The sequence below is a fragment of the Hippopotamus amphibius genome, chromosome 5 (assembly GCF_030028045.1).
Source record: "Hippopotamus amphibius kiboko isolate mHipAmp2 chromosome 5, mHipAmp2.hap2, whole genome shotgun sequence".
NCBI classification, from domain to species: Eukaryota; Metazoa; Chordata; class Mammalia; order Artiodactyla; family Hippopotamidae; genus Hippopotamus; species Hippopotamus amphibius.
In genome coordinates this window covers 140,153,702-140,176,598 of record NC_080190.1, presented here as the reverse complement: position 1 = coordinate 140,176,598, position 22,897 = coordinate 140,153,702, and the positions used below count along the sequence as shown (strand labels likewise).

The following is a 22,897-nucleotide window of genomic DNA, read 5'->3' as shown; positions in this document are numbered from 1 at the left end:
TCTTAAAATATCTATTAATAAGAATCATAAGAATTATGCATTCTCTTCTCCTTAGATTTGTCTAATAAAAAACTGTTCCTTAGCAGTAGGGACTTTTCACTTTTATATTCTAGTTGAATTCTTTAGTTGCCCAGCATGTTCATAAGATCCAGCTCCCTGCTATATATAGTTGATGTCTTCGTGTACTCATACAGACTGAATTTAATATTAGGTTTACATTGAATATATGATTTTAAATTATTTTTGATCTATTTCTCTCTCTCTCTTTTTTTCTTTTTTTGGGGGTGGCTGTGCGGCTTATGGGATCTTCCTTCTCCAAGCAGAGATCTGATGCAGGGTCCCCACTGTAGTGGAGGTGCGGAGTCCTAACCACTGGACCACCAGGGAGTTTCCTATTTCTTGTTTTTTACTGCAAAGATCCTCTGATGCCCAGTTTATAAAGAGCTCCTAAATAAGTATAGTCTCTCCTTAGCTCATCATCTAGGTTCAGCGTGATTGGCATGACCAAAAGTAGGATGGGATATCCTAGTATGTTCAGCGTGGATACTATAGTAAAATAAATAAAACTCAAAATGAGAGAGATTTGCTGTCCTAAATTCATGAAGAGCTCTTGTAGGTCAATAAGAAAAAACAAAAAACATGTAGGAAAATGAGCAAAAGGCTTAAAAACAATTTTTCACTAACAGCCTAGCAGTTTCACTCCAGGTATGTGACCCTAGACTGGTGCTACCTAAACTGCCAGTCAGTAAGATAGACTCTTGTGCCAGAATGTCAGGTAGCACACTGGTTGGTCCTTCATTTGTGGATCAGCTAGTTTGCAGACCACAATTTGAGTAGTGCTCCACTTGGATACATAAATGATAGCAAGAAATTATATTATGCTGTTTATAAACAGTACAGCAAAAAAAGGGGACAACCCATAGGTCCTGTTTGAATAAGTAAATGTTGCACATCTACAAAGAATAGCACACAGCAGTGAAAATTAATGGACTCCAGTCCATTCTATTTGTGTGAAGAAATTGAAATTATAAAGTTGAGCAAAAGAAGTCATAGTAGGAAAACAGCAGTGACTTGATTGATGGTTCAAAACCAGTAAAGCCAATGTTTTAGGGGCAGATAGAGGAATAAAAAGATTAAATAACAAGGGAATGATGATTAGAAAAGTCTGAACATGCTTATTCTGGAGGAGATGCAACCAATGCTACCTGGTAAAGACCTGTTCCGGCTTCTGAGGTATTCAGTCTTCCTTAACCTGGTGTTTACTGCAACAATGGTAATGCACACATGCTTTATATAATAAAAATAAATTTTCCTCCTGGTGAGGTGGCAATGAGATCTGCCCTAGGGTAATCAAAATAGTAAAGTGAATTTGTTTAAAGGGGTATTCCCTGTGCTGCACCGAGAAAACTAGAAAGCTTGAAATTAATATGGTTATGTATTTGCTGCTGCTCATGTTGTATTATAATAGTTATCTGTAATGTTACTACATTTTAATTGCCATAGGGATTTACATATTTTACTTCTGTACAGGTGCATATTTGCTCCAGAAAAAATTTAGTTTTCGCATCAAATAGTCAAGACATTTTTTAAGGGCGCCTAATCTTGTCAGTTTGACTTGCAGAAGTATATTGCTATGAAAATCCTGTATTTCCATTTTCTCATTAAGATGTATTTTGGAATTTAATGTGAGGCGTTTCATTGGACAGCCTTTACCCAAGCATTTCAAACTTAGCCTGTTGGGCTCATTTCCTTTAGGATTCCCCCCACCACCTTCATGTATTTCCTATTTATTTTTGTTCTTGTCTCTTTTTAAAAAAATAGTTCTTCAGCAATCACCTTTAGTGTTCTTCCTCTAGAGTTAGTTTTTTTCAACCTTATCACCTGAAAAATAAACTTAAGGGTGTTTATTGCCATTATTGGCTTTCCTCTTACTGTCAAGTAAAGCAACCCCTGTCCTGATGATCCTAAGCACTCAGTGTAGGCTGTTGTTATTATCCATCACTTTTGGTCTAACATGGCAAAAGTTTATATGGTCTTATCACACAATTTTTTGGAACTTCCTACCTACTAGTTCCGATATGTAGCTTCCTGGAACTACCTTCCTGGAGGTCTGCTCCAGACCTCATGTTTGTAGTGCCATTGTCATCCTTCTGCTCCTCTGGTCAGTTATTTCTAAAGGTATTCTGTGTGGTAAGTAACATTTTTCTGTCGAATGTAGAATGCAGAGGTGACTTTGACAGCATTGTGTCTATTTTTCCCGCATTGTGTCTTATTTTTCCCGCATTGTGTCTTATTTTTCCCACATTGTGTCTTATTTTTCCCGCATTGTGTCTATTTTTCCCACATTGTGTCTATTTTTCCCCCATTGTATCTATTCTTAAAGCTGTGAGCTGAGTGCTAAGTCATCAAATGCCTATGTAAAAATAATGATAAAGGTGAAAATACCATTAGGCTTCTTCAGAGTAATAGTGGTAGTGTAAATTTCAAAATATCTCAAGTTCTCATTTTTAATGAGTAAAAGTCCTTTTAGAAAACTGGTCAGTGTGTTAAGGTTGGATTTCCTGCTTAGATGTCTCTGAAACAGTACTCTCAAACTTTCAGCTCTCCCTGTTCTACTTCCAGGGAGGTCTTCACTTCAGAAATCCAAGACTCATATTCATCCAGCTTGGTGTCAAGTGGGCTGTTGCTGCCAGAATTATCTTGTGATTATTTGAGAGATGTATCAGTTTCTTCTGAAGTACAATCAACTGTAGAAGCCTTTGTAGCAGGTGTGTAACAAGCCAAGTGCCCAGCTGCTGCAACCACTCCTCTTGGAGCTACCCTCTCGATGACATGAGGACTCATGACCTCATGAAAGACTCCAGGGAGCAGTATGGGGTTCTTGGGAGCCTTTTCTTTCCTTGGCAGCTCTTCCTGAAAAATGTATTATCAAAAAACACCAGTATGAAGGTGTAAATAAGGAACGTTAAACACTTTTTTTCTTCCCAGCTATGGTGTCCAAGAGGAAATTCCTTTGTTTATAAATGTAGTATTGTGATTGCACCAATTGTATTAGTGTAAAATAAGCTGAGCTTTCTTTCACGGTATATTAAGGTGTTTGGTTGTGAAAATAGTTTAAAGGCTCTTGTGAGTAGAGAGCACATCTAGTGTCTGTTGATAAAAATGAACTTGAGAGCTTTTATTAAAAATGGGTTTGCTCTTACATTATAAAGCATTTTCAAGAGAACTTAATATTTACATGGAGTAGATTTTCTTAAGTTTAATGTAAATAAGTCAGTGTCCAGCAACACTATAGTATATAGTGATCTATAACATGTTGGGACCAGTAAATCAGTCCTGTTTCTGATTTCTGTGCCATTGGGGAAAGAAATGGTGCAATGTCTGTTGGAAATTATAACCAGGACTGAAACATGGGAAGTTTGGCATCACCTGGGTTTGAGTCTGCTGCATTCTCCCGCCCTTTTTTGGGGGCCGTGCAGTTGGAGGGATTTTAGTTCCCTGACCTGGGACCCAGGCCCCCTGCAGTGGAAGCACGAGTCCCTGGAGTGCCAGGGAATTCCCTGAGTCTGCATTCTTAATGGAGAGATTCCTGGAAATTCCCTGTGGTGTGGATTAACTCAGTGGCTCTGGCATACAGTATAAACTCTGCTCACCCCCAACACATGCACACTTATTTTCATTCTGACTCCCTAGAACATGCTGTGTGTCAGGTTTTACATTATCACCAAGTAACTTTATTTTTCTTTAAGAACTTTTATTGAGGTACAATTGACATACAATAAACTGCATATATTTGAAGTGTACAGTTTGATATGTACACAGGTCCCCAGATCTGTGTCTCTGTTTCTGCCTTGCAAACCAGTTGATTTCAGCAGATAACTTTATATTTTTTTTCTTTAAGAACTTTTATTGAGATACAGTTGACATACAATAAACTGCATATATTTAAAGCATACAGTGTAATATTTTTTTCTTATTAGTAATGTATGTATGGCAACCCCAATCTCCCAATTCATCCTCACCAAGTAACTTTAAATGCCTCTTGAAAACATTTTAGTCAGATAACTTCTTTAGTGCCTTATAAAGCAGAAGTGTAGAACATGAACCTTTTTGCAACAGTGGAAGTATTTTTGCTCACATGTTAAGAAAATTGTAAGCATAGACTTCTGAGGGTATGGTTATGAACTGCTTTTTAGGACTTTTTCAATGAGATCAGGCGAAGGAAAGACCCAAGAACAGCCTACGCTTAGCCACCTACTTTTCAATTGTTGAAAATACTGGGCTTCCAAGTGAACATTTCATTTGAGCAGAGGGTTTGTTGGCTCAAAATGTGTTAGAAATCCTCTTTTCTGATGGTATTTGTGTTTTGTGGATTCTTTTGAGGAATTAGTTTTTCCTGGGCATAACTTTAGTTTTTAACTGACAGGTGAGCTTTGCATTTACATGTGGGTCATGTGTGTATCAAGATTTTGGGCTCCTTTTAAGGAGGTGAAAGATGGACCATCTTTTTCAATACACTTCAGGGAGTTCTTTGTTGTCATTTACCACAAGCCTTAAGTTTCAGAACTCCCCATTAGAATTGTCCTTTGTCCATCTGTTTCTCAGCACCTGCTCTGGGCTAGGAAATTATGGGACTATCAAGAGTTTCCTAGGGAGCATCTGAGAGGATAAACCAAGATAGAGCTCACTTAATCTCAACGTTTACCGTCCTTTATGTGTAGATGTTATTAGTAGTAATTTTAATCAGCTCTTATTGCAGTGCTAAGTATAATTAAGGAAGTAAAAAATACTATGTTCACATCTGTGTTAGGGGTCTCGGCTGTGTTAGTCCCCAAATCCATTTTGTCAGGTCCTGCCAATATAGCAAATTTTATTTTTCTGTCACAGTCCTTTTGTGAGTCAGCTAGTGTACCTTTTGGTAAACTAACTCTACAGTTACTTCGGAAATAAGAGTTCCATTTCAGTGATGGTAACATAGCCACTCTGCAGGCACTCACTCAATCTTTCCTTTAGAGCAGGGCGTGCTTTAACATATTTTCATTCATGTTGGTAGTACATTTATTTGTCAGTTGTTTTAGTTTGGCTTTTACTGTTTAAAATTATTTCACTTCTACAAAAATCTATAGTGACAGAAAACAGATAAATGCTTGTGGTGGACAGAAGGGACATGAAGAAATGTATCTTTATGGTAATGGTGGTTACACTGGTGTATACATTAGTTACAATGTGGCTGTACGTTATTGCATGTAAACTGTTGATAAGATAGATGAAAAAGGGAAAGAAAAATTCAAATTTAGGATTTACCTGAGAATTTCAGACAAAATATGGAAGGAACAAGGTTGAAATGTAGAAACTAGTCGTAAGAAGAAAGGTTTGAAAGGCTATGAGAAGGCATGGTACGATGTTTTGGTACCATATGTGAATAAACTTTATTATACAGAGTTTTAATAACTATGGGAATTTATATGTCTGAGAGATGGTTAATTAATTATAGAGGTGTCATTGAGTCTGTATCAAAGAGACTGAAAGTTCTGTTGAATTTCCAGAAAAGGAATCCTGTGTTTTCTAGGAATGGGACTGCTGGGGAGACAGGTTTTTTCCTTTTAACACACAGGCATACCTTGTTTTACTGCACTTGGCAAATATTGCATTTTTTACAGATTAAAGGTTCATGGCAGCCTTGAGTTGAGCAAGTCTATTGGTGCTGTTTTTCCAACAGCATTATTTTTTAGTTAAGGTATGTACATCGTTTGGGTTTTTGGTGTGTAGGGTGTTCCCCCCCACACACACTTAATAGACTAGAGGATAGTGTAAACATGACTTTTATATGAGCTGGGAACCAAAAAATTTGTGCTTTAATGCGATACTTTTTTACAGTGCTCTGTGACTGAACCTGCAACATCTCCAAGGTATGCCTGTAATTTGGTCATCAGCATCTCTAGAGCTAGCCTAATTAGTTTTTCTGTGCCTCAGTGTCTTCATCTGTAAAACAGAATAATATGTCATAGTGGTTTTAAGGGTTAAGAGACTATTGTATCAAGTACTTGGCACACTGCTCTGAAAAAAAGTTTGCTTTCAGATTTAGGCTAGTTTAGCAGTCAGTTAGAGTTGAACCTGTAGATTATGTAGTTTGAAAGCAGTTGGAAAAAATATCCTTAACCCCTATGACCATAACCTTACTTAATCTAGAAAAATTTCTGAAGAGTGTGAGCATTCAGCAGGTAAGACTGGATTGAATGAACCCAATGTTATTGTAACTATTTAGGATCTTGATGTTAGAGGAAAATTAGCCTTCCTATAAACACTGTAGCTGTAGGAAACTGAGGCTCATCTTGTCCTGTAGCTAGACTTCACATTTGGCAGCAGTTGTCTCTGATGGTCCATAATTGATAACTCAGGGTTCCCAGGTAAATACTGCATTGAGAGTAGAATCTACTTAGGAGTCCATGAAAAATACTTAGCTAAAGATCTTGATTAAGTATTTTTCATCATTAATAGAATAAATGACCTTTTTGAATGAGTAGCTTTTATCTGTTCTGTTTGCTTTAGTGCATAGTTGAATATCCCCCTAGAATTGATATTCCAGCTGGTCTTATATTGCTTAACTAAACATATCCTTAAGTCTAAAACGTATACTTTCTGGGCACAAATTTAAATCATTTCTGGTATAACAGTCTAAGAGATTTGCTCAGCTAAACTGAATGTAGTTGATTTATTACTGTTTTTAAAATATTGCTTGTATTTTATGAAATTTGACTAATGCTGTGGCTTATTGATTTTGTTTTGGTGCAACCAAAAAGCTGACACTTGAAAACCACTAAAATGGAGTATATTTTTAAGACAGGGGCCGTCACCCAAGGTGAACTCTAGCATAGAGTAGTGGGAGAAGAAGGGGAAAGGGGGAATCAAGGATGTAGGAAAAGCTGTGTAGGTTTTAAAATAGGTTGCCAAGAGCTGGTCTGTGTCCATTATAATTAATATGGCAATCAGAAATCAGTCCCAGGCAATGAGTAGCATCCTGTCTAGAGCACTTGTTTTGTTTATGGACCGTATTAGAAGAAATTTTTGCCTAAAGTAACCTAAGGACCAGTGAATTCAGCAAAGAAGGTATGGATGTGCAGCTCCAGAGGACAATGGGTGATTCGGAGAAAGAGGGAAACGTTATTTGATTTAGTCTGATGCCCTTTTAAAAATCAGAGTTCTTAGTAAATGATGTAGGATGTATGGGTCCCTAGCTTATACCTAGTTTCAAACTATTGGCATTTTTGCATTTCTGGCAATTGGCAACTTAGTTTTAGCTGAGTCAGCACTTAAACAAGTGATTTTAATTTTGTTTTTTACAAGTCATTTGAGAAAGTAGTTAAAATAGTTAACTGAAGTTGACCTCAGATTGCATGGCTATTAAATGACACAGCCAGGACTAGGTCTTCTGACTTCTAGGCCAGTAACATTTTCATCAGTCAGCTCACCTTATAAGTCTCTTACATTGTTAACTTGATTTAACTAGTTGCATTTTAGCTTGTGGGATCTAGATAGTTTGTATGAAAGCTACAGATTGTCTCCTAAAGTTGGCCTCCACTTTGACTCATTCCTATTATTGATACCTACACATCACCTACGGTAGAATTTTACTTAGAAGATGTTTATCTGCAGTTACCTGGTAGCACAGTGTTATGTGGCTGGCAGTGTGTGGAAGTTCAGGCTATTTTGATTTCTTAGTTGCAAACATTTATTTTGCTGGTTTTCTTTAAAATGAGTAAAATTGTCTGTGTTACGGAAGAACCACAAAACAAGATGAATAAAACAGACTGGCTCTGCAACTCTGTAAATAAGATGACCATGTTGACTTGTAATATCTTGTGCATATGTGTTGATTACCTTCTCAAGAAATTGTCATATTAATCTTCTTTTTTTAAATGTATAAATTCACATTTATTTGCTTTAAAATGGGCACTAAAGGAAAGGATATTAGTGATCTAGTGTTTCTGAAAGTGTTAGTGGTCACACAGATTCTTCACTTAAATTAGGTACTACTTATTAGTACACTCTCATTGACAATTCATACATTAAGTTTAACTAATGAAATAATACTTCAAAATAACTTCTATTTTGACAGTTTGTTGCATATTCTAAGGACCCAGACGTAAGGCTTGGTGGCCCGTCTCTTGTTTTTCCTGGTTTATGACTTTCGGCTTTGTGGAATACGGCTGAGATGAAAGGATTTATTGACGATGCAAACTACTCCGTTGGCCTGTTGGATGAAGGAACAAACCTTGGAAATGTTATTGATAACTATGTTTATGAACATACCCTGGTAAGTGTGTCATCTCTCATTTCTCAAAATAGTGTTATAGATTTCTGAAAACTGAAGCATCAGTGCTTTATTTCCAAGGTCTTAATCTGATGAAAGTACTTTGTTCCAGGTTGTCTTGACTTGACAACCCCCACGTTCCCCTTGAGTAGTGATGAGATTTTCTTTCTAGCTCACATTAAAAAAAATGCTTCCTGACATCCCTTTCTCTGCTGTGCCTTATAGCACCTATTCTCGTATGTTTTTATCTTCTTGTTATGTTGCCAGCTATCCACTTAATCAGTACATGGTTTCTTACCCATTTTCCTCAACCACATACTTCAGTAGATTTTAATTTATATTTCAGATAATCTTGGTTGTGTGTGTTGAATGAAAATTTATACTGAATGCTTACTCTCCACTGCCCCAAGTGTCAGCTTCTATCGAATCATATTTACTGCTACTTAAGATCATTTTTCTTTTGTACTTACTGATAGAATAATTTTTGTTTCTTGCCTTAATGATAGAATTTTTGTTGAAGCTAATTTCCCATATTCCCCAAATTTGAGGAGTTGTGTTCATGTTGCTGGTGTTCAGTAATAGGACGCCCAAAAAACTTTCTCCTTCTCTTGACCTTTACAGATGTACTTAAGTCTTCTCACACGCCAGCAAAATCCTGTTATTTCTTTCTTCTGACATCAGAATTCTTTTTGGGGGTGGTGAGGAAGAGTGACACTTGTCCTACCATTCAGTCTGTTCTATAGCCAAGTCATTCTACAGTTATTTCTCTCATGTCATTAGTCTTAGTCACTTTTACTTGTCTTAGTCACTTTTACAACACACTTCCTGGGTCAGAACATTATGGATGGCAGCATGTTTTTTTAAGGATGGGGTAACTTCAGTACAAGTGTCATATACCTGCCATATATAAGCCATTTTTTCCAGTAATGTCTGTTTCTTGGTCAGTATGTTCCAATAATGTATATCTTTAAATAATGTGGATTATAGAAAACAGTAATATCTTCCTGGCTTTTCAAACAATATTTGGATGTTTTATGTTTTAAATAAGATTATTTTATTTGCCATCTAACGTTGGGTAATTTATGCTCTGGATGACATGCATAGTCATCTCTCTACCCCTAGGGTAGCCCCAACTTTGAAATCGTTACAGATCTCTCCCAGACCCCTAGTTAAAATGAGTTTTCTTTCTTTCTTTTCTTCCTTTTCTTCCTTTTCTTCCTTTTCTTTCTTTCTTCCTTCCTTCCTTCCTTCCTTCCTTCCTTCCTTCCTTCCTTCCTTCCTTCCTTTCTTCCTTCCTTCCTTCCTTCCTTCCTTCCTTCCTTCCTTCCTTCCTTCCTTCCTTTCTTTCTTTCTTCCTTCCTTCCTTCCTTCCTTCCTTCCTCTTCCTTCCTTCCTTCCTCTTTCTTTCTTTCTTCCTTTCTTCTTCTTCCTTCCTTCCTCTTTCTTTCCTTCCTTTCCTTCCTTCCTTCCTTCCTTCCTTCCTTCCTTTCCTTCCTTCCTTCCTTCCTTCCTTCCTTCCTTCCTTCCTTCCTTCCTTCCTTCCTTCCTTCCTTTCTTTCTTTCTTTCTTTCCCTTCCTTCCTACCTACCTTCCTTCCTTCCTTCCTTCCTTCCTCTTTCTTTCCTTCCATTCCTTTCCTTTCTTTCTTTCTTTCTTTTTTGTCGCACTTTGCGGTTCCTGGGATCTTACTTCCCTGACCAGGGATTGAACCCAGGCCACAGCAGTGAAAGCGCCAAGTCCTAACCACTGCACCTCCAGGGAGTTCCCCCAGTTTTCTTTCTTTTGAGGGAAGAATATCCTTACTCAGATTTATCTGACATTTGTGTACTTCTGTATTTTTAAATTTAATTTTGTCACCTCTGTGCACATGGACTACCAACTTTATCTTCTTAAAAATAGGTTTCTTTTCTTTTCTTTTAAATAGGTTTCTTTTGTTTCCTTGTTTTACTGTCTTTAAGTGCAATTCATAATGGAGATACAATTTTTTGTTTAGCGTTCCTTTCTAGTCACCGTAGTAGGAAATTAGATACTGTACTGCTAAAGTAGTTTTATTTTAAACAGTTAATTGAAGAGAATATTTTCTTTTTTAATACATGTTTATTGGAATATAATTGCTTTACAATGTTACGTTAGTTTCTTCTGTGTAACAAAGTGGATCAGCTATATGTATACATATATCCCTATATCCCCTCTCTTGAGCCTCCCTCCCACCCTCCCTATCCCATCCCCCCCAATCCCACTCTTCTAGGTTGTCACAAATCTCCGAGCTGATCTCCTTGTGTTATGCAGCACCTTCCCACTAGCTATCTGTTTGACAATTGGTAGTGTATATATGTCAGTGCTTACTCTCTCACTTTGTCCCAGCCAGAGAGAATATTTTCCGTGCCAGCATAGCACAGCAAACAGTCAGGTTTAAAAAGAAACAAGCCTTAAATGTGGTAGTATAAACGTTTATCTTGGCTTATTTGTGGAGGAAAAAGGGAGTTCTTTCCTACTTATGATACTCTGTTTTCAATAGTTTTTTGTTTTTCTTTTTCGTAACCATAATAGACAGGGAAAAATGCATTTTTTGTGGGAGATCTTGGAAAGATTGTGAAGAAACACAGTCAGTGGCAGAACATAGTGGCTCAGATAAAGCCATTCTACACCGTAAAGTGCAACTCCACTCCAGCTGTACTTGAGATTTTGGCAGCTCTAGGAACTGGATTTGCTTGTTCCAGTAAAGTAAGTAATTTTCATTACTTTCTTATTAAACTGCAACATTTTAAAATTGACTAACTTTTGGTGACCCACAGTAGTAGGAGAACAATTGCAAGGAAGTTTGACTTAACTCTTGTTTAAATTTGCTGTTTAATATTGCAGATTTACAGACTTTCGAGTGTACCAATGAAAGGAACATTTCAGGGGATGAGACTTTATAAGCTTTTATCTTTAATCAGAAACTTTTATTTGTTCCTCATTTTTAGCCTAGAGCTAGCTTGACCACCTTAATTCTGATGACAGCAAGATAATATCCTAAACTATGAGATTTCTCCGATGGTAATTACAGGCATACCTCAAAGATAGTGCAGATTGGGTTCTAGACTACTGCAGTAAAGCGAGTCACATGAAGTTTTTGGTTTCTCAGTTCATATAAAAGTTATGTTTATACTATGTTGTGGTCTATTAAGTGTGCAGTAACACTATGTCTAAAATGTACCTACCTCAAAAAAATAATACTGTTGAAAAAATGGTACTGGTAGACTTGCTCAACACAGGGCTGCCACAAATCTTCAGTTTAAAAAATGCAGTATCTGTAAAGTGCAATAAAATGAGACAATGCCTGTATACCTTTTTTTAAAAAAGGTTTTTAACAGAGTGTAATATAGTAAGCATTACCAGAAGATGAACTATGACATACATAATCCTAATTTAACCTTACATAATTTGAATTTAACCAGAAAATAAAGATATCTGGTAGTGATTGAAAAGTAATAGAAAGCTTGCCTTTTAGATGACACTGTAAAAATCTATTTTTAGACTGAAATGGCTTTAGTGCAAGAATTGGGTGTATCTCCAGAAAACATCATTTACATAAGTCCTTGCAAGCAAGTGTCTCAGATAAAGTATGCAGCAAAAGTCGGAGTGAATATCATGACATGTGACAATGAAGTTGAATTGAAGAAAATCGCACGTAATCACCCAAATGCCAAGTAAGTGTAAAACTAGGTACATGGGAATATTATCCTAGGGTTGGGGGTTGTCTTTAGCCTGGGTAAAGGGGGCATTTATGTAGAGCAGTGGTAAATGTTGTGATTATTGTAACGTCAGGTTCCTATACAGAAAATACTACTAGCATTTTATTGGCTACTTCTGATCCTTCATGTGAGCTGGGATGAGATAAGGGCATTTTAGGATATGAATTTATAATCTTTAATTCAAGGAAGAGAGTCTGGTTGGTAGGATAATCAAGTTAGGGCCACAGCTATATTTTCATAATTACATTAACTATGCTAGTTATTTGTCATATTGGGAACTGGATATGTTTCGGTCAGCTGTTTTTCCTGGTTAGCTGAGAGTTTAATCTGCCCTCAGCTGTGGTTTCTTGAGTGGTGGTCCTTTGTGTCAGTGTCTTGGGAACCTACTCCATAGACTCCAAGGATTTCTTTACTAGCGCCCTTCTTTTCAAACAGGAAGTTTAATGTTTTTACTTGTGCCTACATGCATCCCAAGATTTATTAACTAAAAACTTCACTTTTTAAAAGCAAAAATTTTAAGGCAAAATTAATGCTGCCACGAACTGGTATATCAAGAGGATTTTAGAATATACTGAAAGTATATTAGTACAAAATTGTTTTCTTTTTAGTAAGCTATTGTGTATGTTTATATGTTGCCGAAAATGTGTATCATATCCATATTTTCCTTGTATTGGTAATTCTTATTGACTTTAATGGTATTCTTAGAAAGGTATCCGGACAGGATTTATTATTTTGAAAACCTTTGTTTTAATAAAGGCCAGTTTTTGGATAAAGTGATTCTAGGGAACCACTTGTCTCTCTTGAAGTCTTCTGGGGAGGGGGGTGGTATCCTGTTCTGTGACCTTCTGATTTGGGATGTTTAGTGTATTACATTATAAATGGAATGGTGCATTCTTGATAGAGCTGGTCCTACTTGCAGGTAGAATAATTTTGCTTTTACAAGCAGCATTTTTGTGTAATTGCATTTTTTAGAGGCTTGTAATTACTTGGAGATTGCCCGACAGTCTTGATCATTTTGTCTTGGTTGTCACGGTTTGGAAGGAAATACCAAATAGATTTGAATCAGTAGTCTAAAATTTTGGCTGCTGTTGAGATACGTAAAATAACTTAGAACTTCCCAATTTTTTTGTTAGATGTATGAGATTAGTGGGAGGAATGTTCAGAATAAGTGGTCGATTAGCTAGCTAGAACAGTTTAAGAAATTGGAAACGTTTAAAGCCCTGATAGTTTGTACTGAAAGACGATGATGGCATTGCTATTCAATTTAGTCTTTCTAGGTGAATTTAGACTGATGGACTTCATTTGAAAGTAATGTCGTCTTTCATTTCAGAGCCCAACCGACTCTTGCTGCTACAACAGAGTCTTAACTTCCTGCATTTCCCAAATTCCCATCCTTGTAAGCTTCATGCTTTAGGCCCTAATTGCTAGTTTTTTCTCTATACAGGATTGTTTTTCATTAGGTTCACTTGATTCATCCGACGCTGGATTTTGGAGTGCTGACAACATAATCAACATACTTCCTACAACCTTCAGGCTTCACATGTGCTGATGATGATGTAAACCAACTCTGCCCCAATCATCTTCCCCTTCTCTTAGGGTCTTACTACATATTGCAACAGAAGATAATATTGGAGGTGAAGAGGGTAACATGAAGTTTGGCACTACCCTGAAGAACTGTAGGCATCTTTTGGAATGTGCTAAGGAACTTGATGTCCAAATTATTGGGGTTAAGTGAGTATTTGTTTTAAATTTCATTTTGTGGTGATTATCTTTGTTTACTGATTTGGAATTTCATTTGCATGAACTCTAATAGATTCAGTTTTTGGTTTAATATAGTTTAGGAAAATAACTAAATATGTTTATCCTTCATACTTTCTTTCTGCTGTCCTAAGACATTTTCTCTTCCTTTTAATCCCTCAGGGGCACTTCAAAAAATCAGACTTTATTTTACCCTCTCAGTTTTTATATGTGAGGAAACTAAGACCCAGCAAGTCAATGATTTTGATCATAGTTTCGGAACTGTGATCTGAATCAAATTTGGAACACTGTGCTCCAGATTTTAAAATTGTTCATAAAGGTGGATAAAGAGTCACCACTGTTAAACTTAATTCTACCTTACTTGACAGTGTTGACAGTATTTGTGAGTTCTCATATTTTAACTAAATTTTATTGTTAACACACAGGAAAATTGATTTGGGATATATTCTGTGAATTTTAACATTTTTGTAACCACTGCCACAAACAGGGTACAGAAAGAACTGTATTTCAATTAAATTTATATTATCTTTTGGCCGTACCACGCAGCTTGCTGAATCTTAGTTTCCTGACCAGGGATCAAACCTGGGCCCCCTTCAGTGGAAGGGCAGAGTCCTAACCACTGCTCCTCCAGGGAATTCCCTCAATTAAATTTAAATAGTCTGAGTTTTTGATAAGTATCACTATTAATGAGTTTACTAACAAGTATTAGTACTACTTGGCTGAATTAATATTCACTTGTATTTATTTTACAATAGATACATTTTTATATTTTTAGATAAAATTGTGCATTAAAATGAAAGGTTTTATCACCCAGTTTTATTGGGTGATACTTTACCATAAATGCATAAAAAGCATGTCCCTATCTGATAGTCATGAAACATAATTGATAACTTATAAAAAATTGTTTAGAAAATTACAGTATTATCCAAACATTGCCTTTTCTAAAAGGCTGGTATTGTAACTCGGATGATTAGGGGCTTGTGCTTGTAATGCTGTAAATATTTGGTAATGTTAACATGAATATTTTTTGTCAGTGTGGTGAATGAGAAAGGAATTATATAGGAAAGGCCTCTAAAACTTGAAGAAACTTCAAATTTATCATTCTTTCTTTCAGATTTCATGTTTCAAGTGCTTGCAAAGAATCTCAAGTATATGTACATGCTCTATCTGATGCTCGATGTGTATTTGACATGGCTGTAAGTTTTTCCCTTAAATTATTTTGATATTTTAAGCCATAATGTTCTTTAAGACTAAGATTAGTGGTTTTCTGCCTCTGAAGTACTCTCATCATACTTATTTATGACATGCACATTTTAAAAAATGGGTGTGAAGGGATGAAATAGTAGTTTACTTGCATATGTCTAGAGAGAATACAGACATCAGGAAGACTATGTATAACATTGAATTAATCTGCTTCTGTTTAGTAGAAAGCAAAAAATTTACTGTACTAAAGGTCAGAACAGAGATTATTTACCTCACTGGGAGGGTTTTTGTTTGTTTTTTAATGTCCTTATATGGATTACAATTTGGAAAAGCATTTAAAGATTTCCCCCCCCCCCCCATCTCTAGGGAGAATTTGGATTCACAATGAACATACTAGACATTGGTGGAGGCTTCACAGGAACTGAATTTCAATTGGAAGAGGTAAACATTGTTCAGTGTGCAGATATACTGGAATAATCTCTCATTCTTTACTGTTTACCTGGTAGATTTGTAGAGTTTTTACTGCAGCAGCTAAAGCTGTAACATTGTTTAAAATTTTATTCTAAGAAAATGAATAGACAGTGAGAAGATAGCGAGTTATGATTTTTTTTTTTTTTTTTTTTTAATTATTGCCATTCTGCTAGTTAGAAAATAAACTTTGGTGACTTGAAAGCCTGCTTTATTGTTAAGCTTCATGGTCTGTAATTCAACTACTTAATTTCCTAGAAAATTTAATAGCTGTTAGTCTCTTAGTATTGTGAATTACCTAATCCAATATTAAAACCATAATGTGGGGTGTAAAATCCGTAGGTTAATCATGTGATCAGCCCTTTGTTGGATGTCTACTTTCCTGAAGGATCTGGCATTAAGATAATTTCTGAACCTGGAAGCTACTATGTGTCTTCTGCATTTACACTTGCAGTTAATATCATTGCAAAGAAAGTTGTTGAAAATAAGTTTTCCTCTGGAGGTAAGTTACAAGGTTTATAGTTTTGTTTCTCTTAGTAGATAATTCCAGTTAGTTTGAAGATGAGTTTATCAGATACTACTAAGGTATAAATATACTGCAGGGCATTTCATGGATTATAAAGTTGTGGGTGGTCTTCATCAGTAGGCAGCAGCCAGGGAGCTTTTCAAAATACCCTAGCCAAGGTCCCATTCCATAATAAGACTTTCTGAATCTAACTCATCTTGATACTGATGTTGAGATAGGCTTATTTTAGATAAACTTCCCCAAGTGATTGATTCCCTTTAAGAACCAGTACTTTTTTTTTTTTTTTTTAATTATTATTTGTTTGGTTGCACCGGGTCTCTTAGTTGTGGCCTGTGAACTCTCAGTTGCAGCATGCATGTGGGATCTTGTTCCCTGACCAGGGATCAGACCTGGGCCTTCTGCATTGGGAACACAGAGACCTAACCACTGGACCACCAGGGAAGTACCTGAACCAGTACAATCTTAAATGTATAATTTGACGAGTTAATGAAGGCTTACAGTGTCATCCCTATCAAGATATAAATAATTTTCATAAGTTTTTTCTCAGTTTTGTTCCCTTGCCAGATAATCACTATTTCCACTATAGCTTAGTTGGGCCGCTCTTAAACTTCCTATAAATGGCATCATGTAATATATAGTCTTCTATTTAAGACAGCTCAGTATAATGTCTGAACCATTTTGCTTTACATTTATTGCTAATATTCCATTGTCTGAATGAGTATACATTGTATATTCATTGTATCCATGTTCCTGCTGATTATTTGATTGTTTCCAGTTTTTGGCTATTAAGAATAAAAGTACTGTTACTGTATTCTAGTACTTACCAGTATTGTGGACATTTTTCATTTCTCTTAGGTAAATGATTAAGAATAGAATTGCTGGGTCATAGAGTAGGTGTTTGCAAAGATTTCAGAATGGTGTTACTAGTTTACCCCTCCATTGACAATGTATGTGTGCAAGTTCTGGTTGCTCCCCACCTTTATTGACTTTTGAGGGGAGGGTCAATGTTTTAAATTTTATCCAGTAGGCATGTGGTGGTGGTATCTCACTGTAGTTTTAATTTGCACTTGCATGATGTAGAGCACTTTTTTCATGTTTTTGTTGGTTTTCCTCCTGTGAAGTGTGTTCAGCATTTTAGGTTAACAGTTTTAAGGTATGTCAGTATATATATCAGTGTTTAATTTATATTTTGAGGAATGTGAAACCTTCGAGTCAATTCTATAAATACTAATTCAGACTTTGATATGTCTTTTAGATGTTTTACCATGAATTCATCTTTACTTTTCCGTTTTATTTCAGTAGGAAAAACCGGAAGTGATGAACCAACCTTCATGTATTACATGAACGATGGTGTTTATGGTTCTTTCGCAAGTAAACTGTGTGAGGACTTAAATACCATTCCAGAGGTTCACAAGGCAAGTTTTATTATGAATAATTTAAAAACTGCTTATATGGCAGTTTATGAATGAGCTGTTATTTTTAAGATACATTCGAGAGATATTTTAGGATGGGGGAAGGTTGCCCCCTTTTTGAGGATTTGCATTTCTATGGCTGAGTCCCTTTAGTTGCTGCTTTAGGTGGAGTTAGGAAGGAGCATCACTGCCCCTGGCTCTAGGCCTTTCTTCCAGGGGCATATTTAATCTGAAATAGTGAAAAAAATGCTCTTATCCAACTTCACATTCAGTGTCTGCCTGAGTAAAAGCCTAACAAAACAACCTTTTTTTCCTACAGAAATACAAGGAAGATGAGCCTCTGTTTACAAGCAGCCTTTGGGGTCCATCCTGTGATGAGCTTGATCAAATTGTAGAAAACTGTCTTCTTCCTGAGCTGAATGTGGGAGATTGGCTTATCTTTGATAACATGGGAGCAGATTCTTTCCATGAACCATCTGCTTTTAATGATTTTCAGAGGCCAGCTATTTATTACATGATGTCATACAGTGATTGGTAAGATGGTGTTTTTATTTTAAAGCAGATTGGATATTTGAGGTGACAGAATGTTTGCTAATTTTAATTCTGTAATGAATGCACAACTTTAATAGCAAAATGATCTTTTAAGAGTAATTTGAAGACCACTAATTTTACAGTCCTATTTCATTGTCCATTTGTTATGTGGTTGTGTGGTCTTTCCTTAAATTCAAACTTCTTACTTTTTTCTTACATAGGTATGAGATGCAAGATGCTGGAATTACTTCAGACACAATGATGAAGAACTTCTTCTTTGTGCCTTCTTGCATTCAGTTGAGCCAAGAAGACAACTTTTCCACTGAAGCTTAAGCAGGCATTAACGCTTTTTTAGATCTGAAGTTGCAGGTTAAGCTTGTCTGGTCTACATTCCAGTGTGGAAAAAATTTGAACAATCCCATTCTATTAATTCTCTTGGAAACTACTAGTAATAGCTATTTGGGACCAGACGAAATCAGCTCTCATCTATAATTCACTGGGGGTAATTGGGAGATTAAGATAATGTATCCAGATTTAAATTTATCAGTTTGCCCTACCCCTTAAGCGTTTAAAATAAAATATGCAACAAAATGGATGACTTAGTGGAGATGGAAGCCCATTAATTGGGTTCCCCATTAAACCGTTTACATACAAGTACACAGTTTTTATACTAAGGATTCGTGTTAAAAAGTCTTGTAAAGTTAATGTCTTTCACCCAGATATATTGGATGTCAGTGGAAGACCAGTGTGACTTCATTAGATATGTTTAGTGTATTTAGAATGTGTAAATTTGTGCTTTGAATTGTAGTTTAATAAATGTAAAATTGCATCATAGTATTTGTTGTATTTGACCTAATGTAACCCTTGTATGATTGCAATAAAATTTTGTGTAGATTTTACTGTTTTTTCAGGCTAAAACTTTGGGAAAGGGGCTAGCTAGCAAAGGTAGTTTTGAAATAGATGTGTATATGGACTGTTTAGAAGGTTATTTTCCTTTATAGCTCATTTAAGTTTAGTTTGGCTCAGTACATTTTTCAGTTATTTAATTAGTAATTTAAGTAAAATGTTTGGTAAATCATTGTGAAGTTCAGATTCATTATGGAGAGTTGATGTGCAGTAAGCATGATGTTTAACAATTTTAACACCAAAAATGTTAATCCTGCATAAACCAGTTGTAATAATTAATAGGTGTTTCTGTATAGATAGACTGCATAGAGTACCTTAGTAAGTCTTTGAATCACAAATCTTTTGGCTGAAATGGAAGATTCTATTAAATACCTTGAATAAACTTTGGGGGAGGGAAATAAAATTGCAGAAAACTCTGCAGCGCACTAAATCTTAAAGAAGGGCTACATCTATATCCAGAAACCTGATGCTCCTTTGCACGGACTATTTAAATTCAGAATTATGAGGGGGGTGGGGTGAAGCACACCTATTTTCAATTTCTCATTGCAGTGATTTCAAACTTAGGGTTTGTTTTGTTTTAGCTATTCGCTTAGTTTCCTGTTACTTCCCATTTGTTCAGCTTAGTGTAGTTTTAATTCTTTTCATACTAAAATTTTATGGTGATTGGGGGAAGTGAGTTTAGAGTCACTAACTTGACAGTTGTTGCCAGGAATTTGCGTTGTTCACTGCTAGTATATTAGTAATCCTAGATCTCAGAATCACAAAAGTAATAAACAATAGGGGTCATTTTTTTCCTAACTTACTCTATGTTCAGATGTGGAATTTCTGTCTCCCAAGAGGAAATGTGACTTCACTTTGGTGCCAATGGACAGAAAATTCTACCTGTGCTACATAGGAGAAGTTTGGAATGCACTTAATAGCTGGTTTTTACACCTTGATTTCAAGGTGGAAGGAAATTGATCATGAATCTCTAATAAATTTCAATCTCTTAAACCAGTAGGTGCTTAATATTTTTGATTTGACTAATTCCCATTTGAATTTTATGGGTTCTATTAATTGAAAAAAAAAAAAAGGACCCCAATCAGTTGTCATCTAATTACCCTTGGACTTTTCCAAGGTATAATGTGGGGTTTTATGCAAAATTTCCAAACTACCATGCAACTTTTTTTAACTGTAATAAGGAGGAGGAATTGTTCCTAACCTTCTTTACGTGTTGTGCTTTTTGGTCCAGAGATGCCAAATCTTTTAAGAGATGGTACAACTTTGAGTCCTTGGCTTGACTATACAACTTTGAGCTTCATGGCATGTCAATTTGGCCATATTTATAGGAGAGCTATTCTGTGTATAACAGCTCAGAGTTGCAAGTATGGACATGTGAATGATATGGTAACTCTAAGAAGTGTCTGTGTTGTATTTGAAGATTGTTTGCCATAAATCTGAAGTTTGAACTGTGTATTTCAATTTGGTATGCTAAAAATGTACTGAATTAATGTAATCTTTTTTTAAACAATATTGTAATCTCAGTTCAGAATTTAACTGAAAATATAAAACCCAAATGATTTCTATATAGTAAATTGAACTGTAAAGGTAACTTGTGTGTGATTCTGAATACACAGATAAAATGTTTTTATTCCTCCTTAATGAAGTTTTGCTTTGCTTTGGCTTCTGTCATGAAAGAGTTGAAATTTTACATATCGGCTTTCAGAATCTTACTTGCTTTATCATATAGTAGCAAACTGAATCTGGTAAAATTCTGGGTATTACATATGGAATATGAAGGTTTCGATATAAAGTCCAATATATATGTGAGCACAAAGATTTTTCTAGGGCCACATTCACCAGCTTCCTAACAATTTTGAACTTAAATAGTTCTGTATAAATTAAGCTAGATATTCCTTCCAAGTAAACGTGGTCACTGATACTGTTGAATGCAATTTTGGGTTGAAACAGCCACACGAGTTCTTTTTTGTCTCTTATGGGGTAGTTACTCTCAATTTCCTCATAGTAGTTATTAGCAACTTGACCAGTAATGTAGTAGAAAATGCTTGCTTAACTGGCTTAAAAGTATGAAATAGAAAAAAATTTTTCTTCACAATCTACCGTATTTAAGCAGTGAATAAATCCTGCAAATACTTTTAATCCCTGCCTCATCCATCCTGAAGTAGGGATAGAAGTGTGCAGACGCAGGCTTTCAGGGGAATAACCTGGCCTGGGGGTAAGAACAGAAACTAGTTCTAGTCTAGTTTTTGCTGTAGGCTGATCTCTATCTGCTTGAAGGGTTGAGCTACCAGCTTTTGTGTATTGTCTTGGAGCAGGTAAGCACCATCTTTCTTACCCATGAATTGCTTGACCTATATTGGCTTCAGTTTCAAAAGCAGTTCCATTTTAATCTTTCAAATCCTGATTCTACCATAATACTGCTTATGCCTGTCAAAACCCTTCGCGATTGTTGGCTTAGTGAGAAATTTAGCACTGGCTCAATTAAGGGAAATTGGGAAGTTAATCCACAGTTGACTAACAGGAAGTGATTGTGCATTGGCAATAGAGAAAAGGGGTTGTATAGGAGTGCAAGAGAAGAAAGATCCTTTGGTAAACTAGCAGGATCTTATTCTGATTAAATGCAGTTCCAGATTACAGTTAAAGCTTTCCCTGAATGATGGTGCCAGACTTCATGCTGTGTGCCTGTGCCTACAAGTTTGTCCCCACTCAATTTTTAGCAATAGTATGCAGAGAAAGGGGGGACACAGTTAAAAATTTAGAAATTTTTTTACTTCTCTGCATTCCATTGATTTCCTCCCATCTGTTTTCTCTTTCCTTTTTCTTTTTTAATTTTTGGCTGCACTGCAGGGTATGTGGGACTCTTAGTTCCCTGACCAGGGATCAAACTTGCAGCCCCTCTGCAGTGGAAGCACGGAATCTTAACCACTGGACCGCCAGGAAAGTCCTGATTTCCTATTTCTCAGTTTACTTTATGGGAGATTTTCTCAGCTCCATATTCCAAGTCTATTTTTAAAAAATATTTATTTTGGCTGTGTGAAGCCTTCGTTGCTGCACCACGGGGTCTTCGCCGTGGCATGCATGTGGGATCTAGTTCCCAGACCAGGGATCAACCTGGGCCCTCTTCACTGGGAGGGCGGAGGCTTATCCACTGGGCCACCAGGAAGTCCCCCAAGTCTGTTTTTTACCCCTACAATTTTTACAAGCTGATGGTCTCCATGAAAGTTTTTTGAAAGTTCCCCCAAGCCAGTCCTTCCCCACCCATCCCTGCTCTCCTGGCCAGTCCTAGATAGTCTTTTTTTCCCCCATGTTTTTGGATTGGTCTGTATCTTTTCATTATTAGAGGCATTCTTTGGATGTGCGGTAACCCTGTCTGAGTGGGGGACTAAGGAGCTAGTAGGAAGCTCTCAGTGCATGAGTGCAGTTTGTCAACTGAATGTGCTCTGTTTTAGTGGGTCAGCTGGGGAACCTCACGCCATTATTTTGAAGCCTTTGCGTATTCTTTTTGGATCTCCTGCCTGAGGGGTGACCGGCCTTCTACTAGCATTCTAGAAGACAAGAGGGGTTGGGCTTCTGTGCTCAAGTATGCAGATCCCTGCCCTCAACAGTGCTCCATGTCCATTATTCCAGAGGCCCATTTACTCTCTAGAGAGAAGGAATCTCAAGTCTTGACTTCCAGACCATCCTTATTTTGCCCCTACCTCCAGATGAGACTGCTGCCAATTTCTCTGCAACGTTTTAGAATTTGAAGGCTTTTTTGTTGTCCCCCCCACCCCCAAACCTGGGATTCTGTTAAGTGCAGTTTCTAAATTACTAACCTGTCCAGTTTCTGGCTTCATTTTTTCATCTTTTGATCTTTTTCATCTCTCCATCCTTGTGAGTTTTCGCCTTAGTTCAGGAAGAAACAAGTATGTTTTCCAGTCCACCATTGTAAACGTGTCTCAATATATACTATATGCATAAAGTCAAATTGAGACCTTTAAATTTGGGGAGACCAGTTAGATTATCTCCATCTGCTCATTGAGCTAAATTGGGGGGGGTGGTTAAA

At 36.5% G+C, this 22,897-nt stretch overlaps 1 protein-coding gene across 2 annotated transcripts in view; it reads left to right on the top strand.

Annotated features, from left to right (window-relative positions):
- The window catches only part of AZIN1 (antizyme inhibitor 1), a 30,198-nt gene extending 9,706 nt beyond the window's left edge, over positions 1–20,492 (top strand). The window contains exons 3-13 of one of the 2 annotated variants that reach the window (XM_057735745.1): positions 2,623–2,768; positions 8,117–8,314; positions 10,862–11,035; positions 11,831–12,003; positions 13,645–13,779; positions 14,921–15,002; positions 15,376–15,450; positions 15,820–15,979; positions 17,306–17,418; positions 17,735–17,949; positions 18,168–20,483. In XM_057735745.1, the coding sequence (XP_057591728.1) occupies positions 8,213–8,314; positions 10,862–11,035; positions 11,831–12,003; positions 13,645–13,779; positions 14,921–15,002; positions 15,376–15,450; positions 15,820–15,979; positions 17,306–17,418; positions 17,735–17,949; positions 18,168–18,279 (1,341 nt within the window). In that variant the 5' untranslated portion in view covers positions 2,623–2,768; positions 8,117–8,212 and the 3' untranslated portion in view covers positions 18,280–20,483. Of the gene's footprint in view, positions 1–2,622; positions 2,769–8,116; positions 8,315–10,861; positions 11,036–11,830; positions 12,004–13,644; positions 13,780–14,920; positions 15,003–15,375; positions 15,451–15,819; positions 15,980–17,305; positions 17,419–17,734; positions 17,950–18,167 lie in introns of both variants that reach the window. The other variant, XM_057735746.1, reaches the window with a different exon arrangement.
- The last annotated feature ends 2,405 nt before the right edge of the window (positions 20,493–22,897 follow it).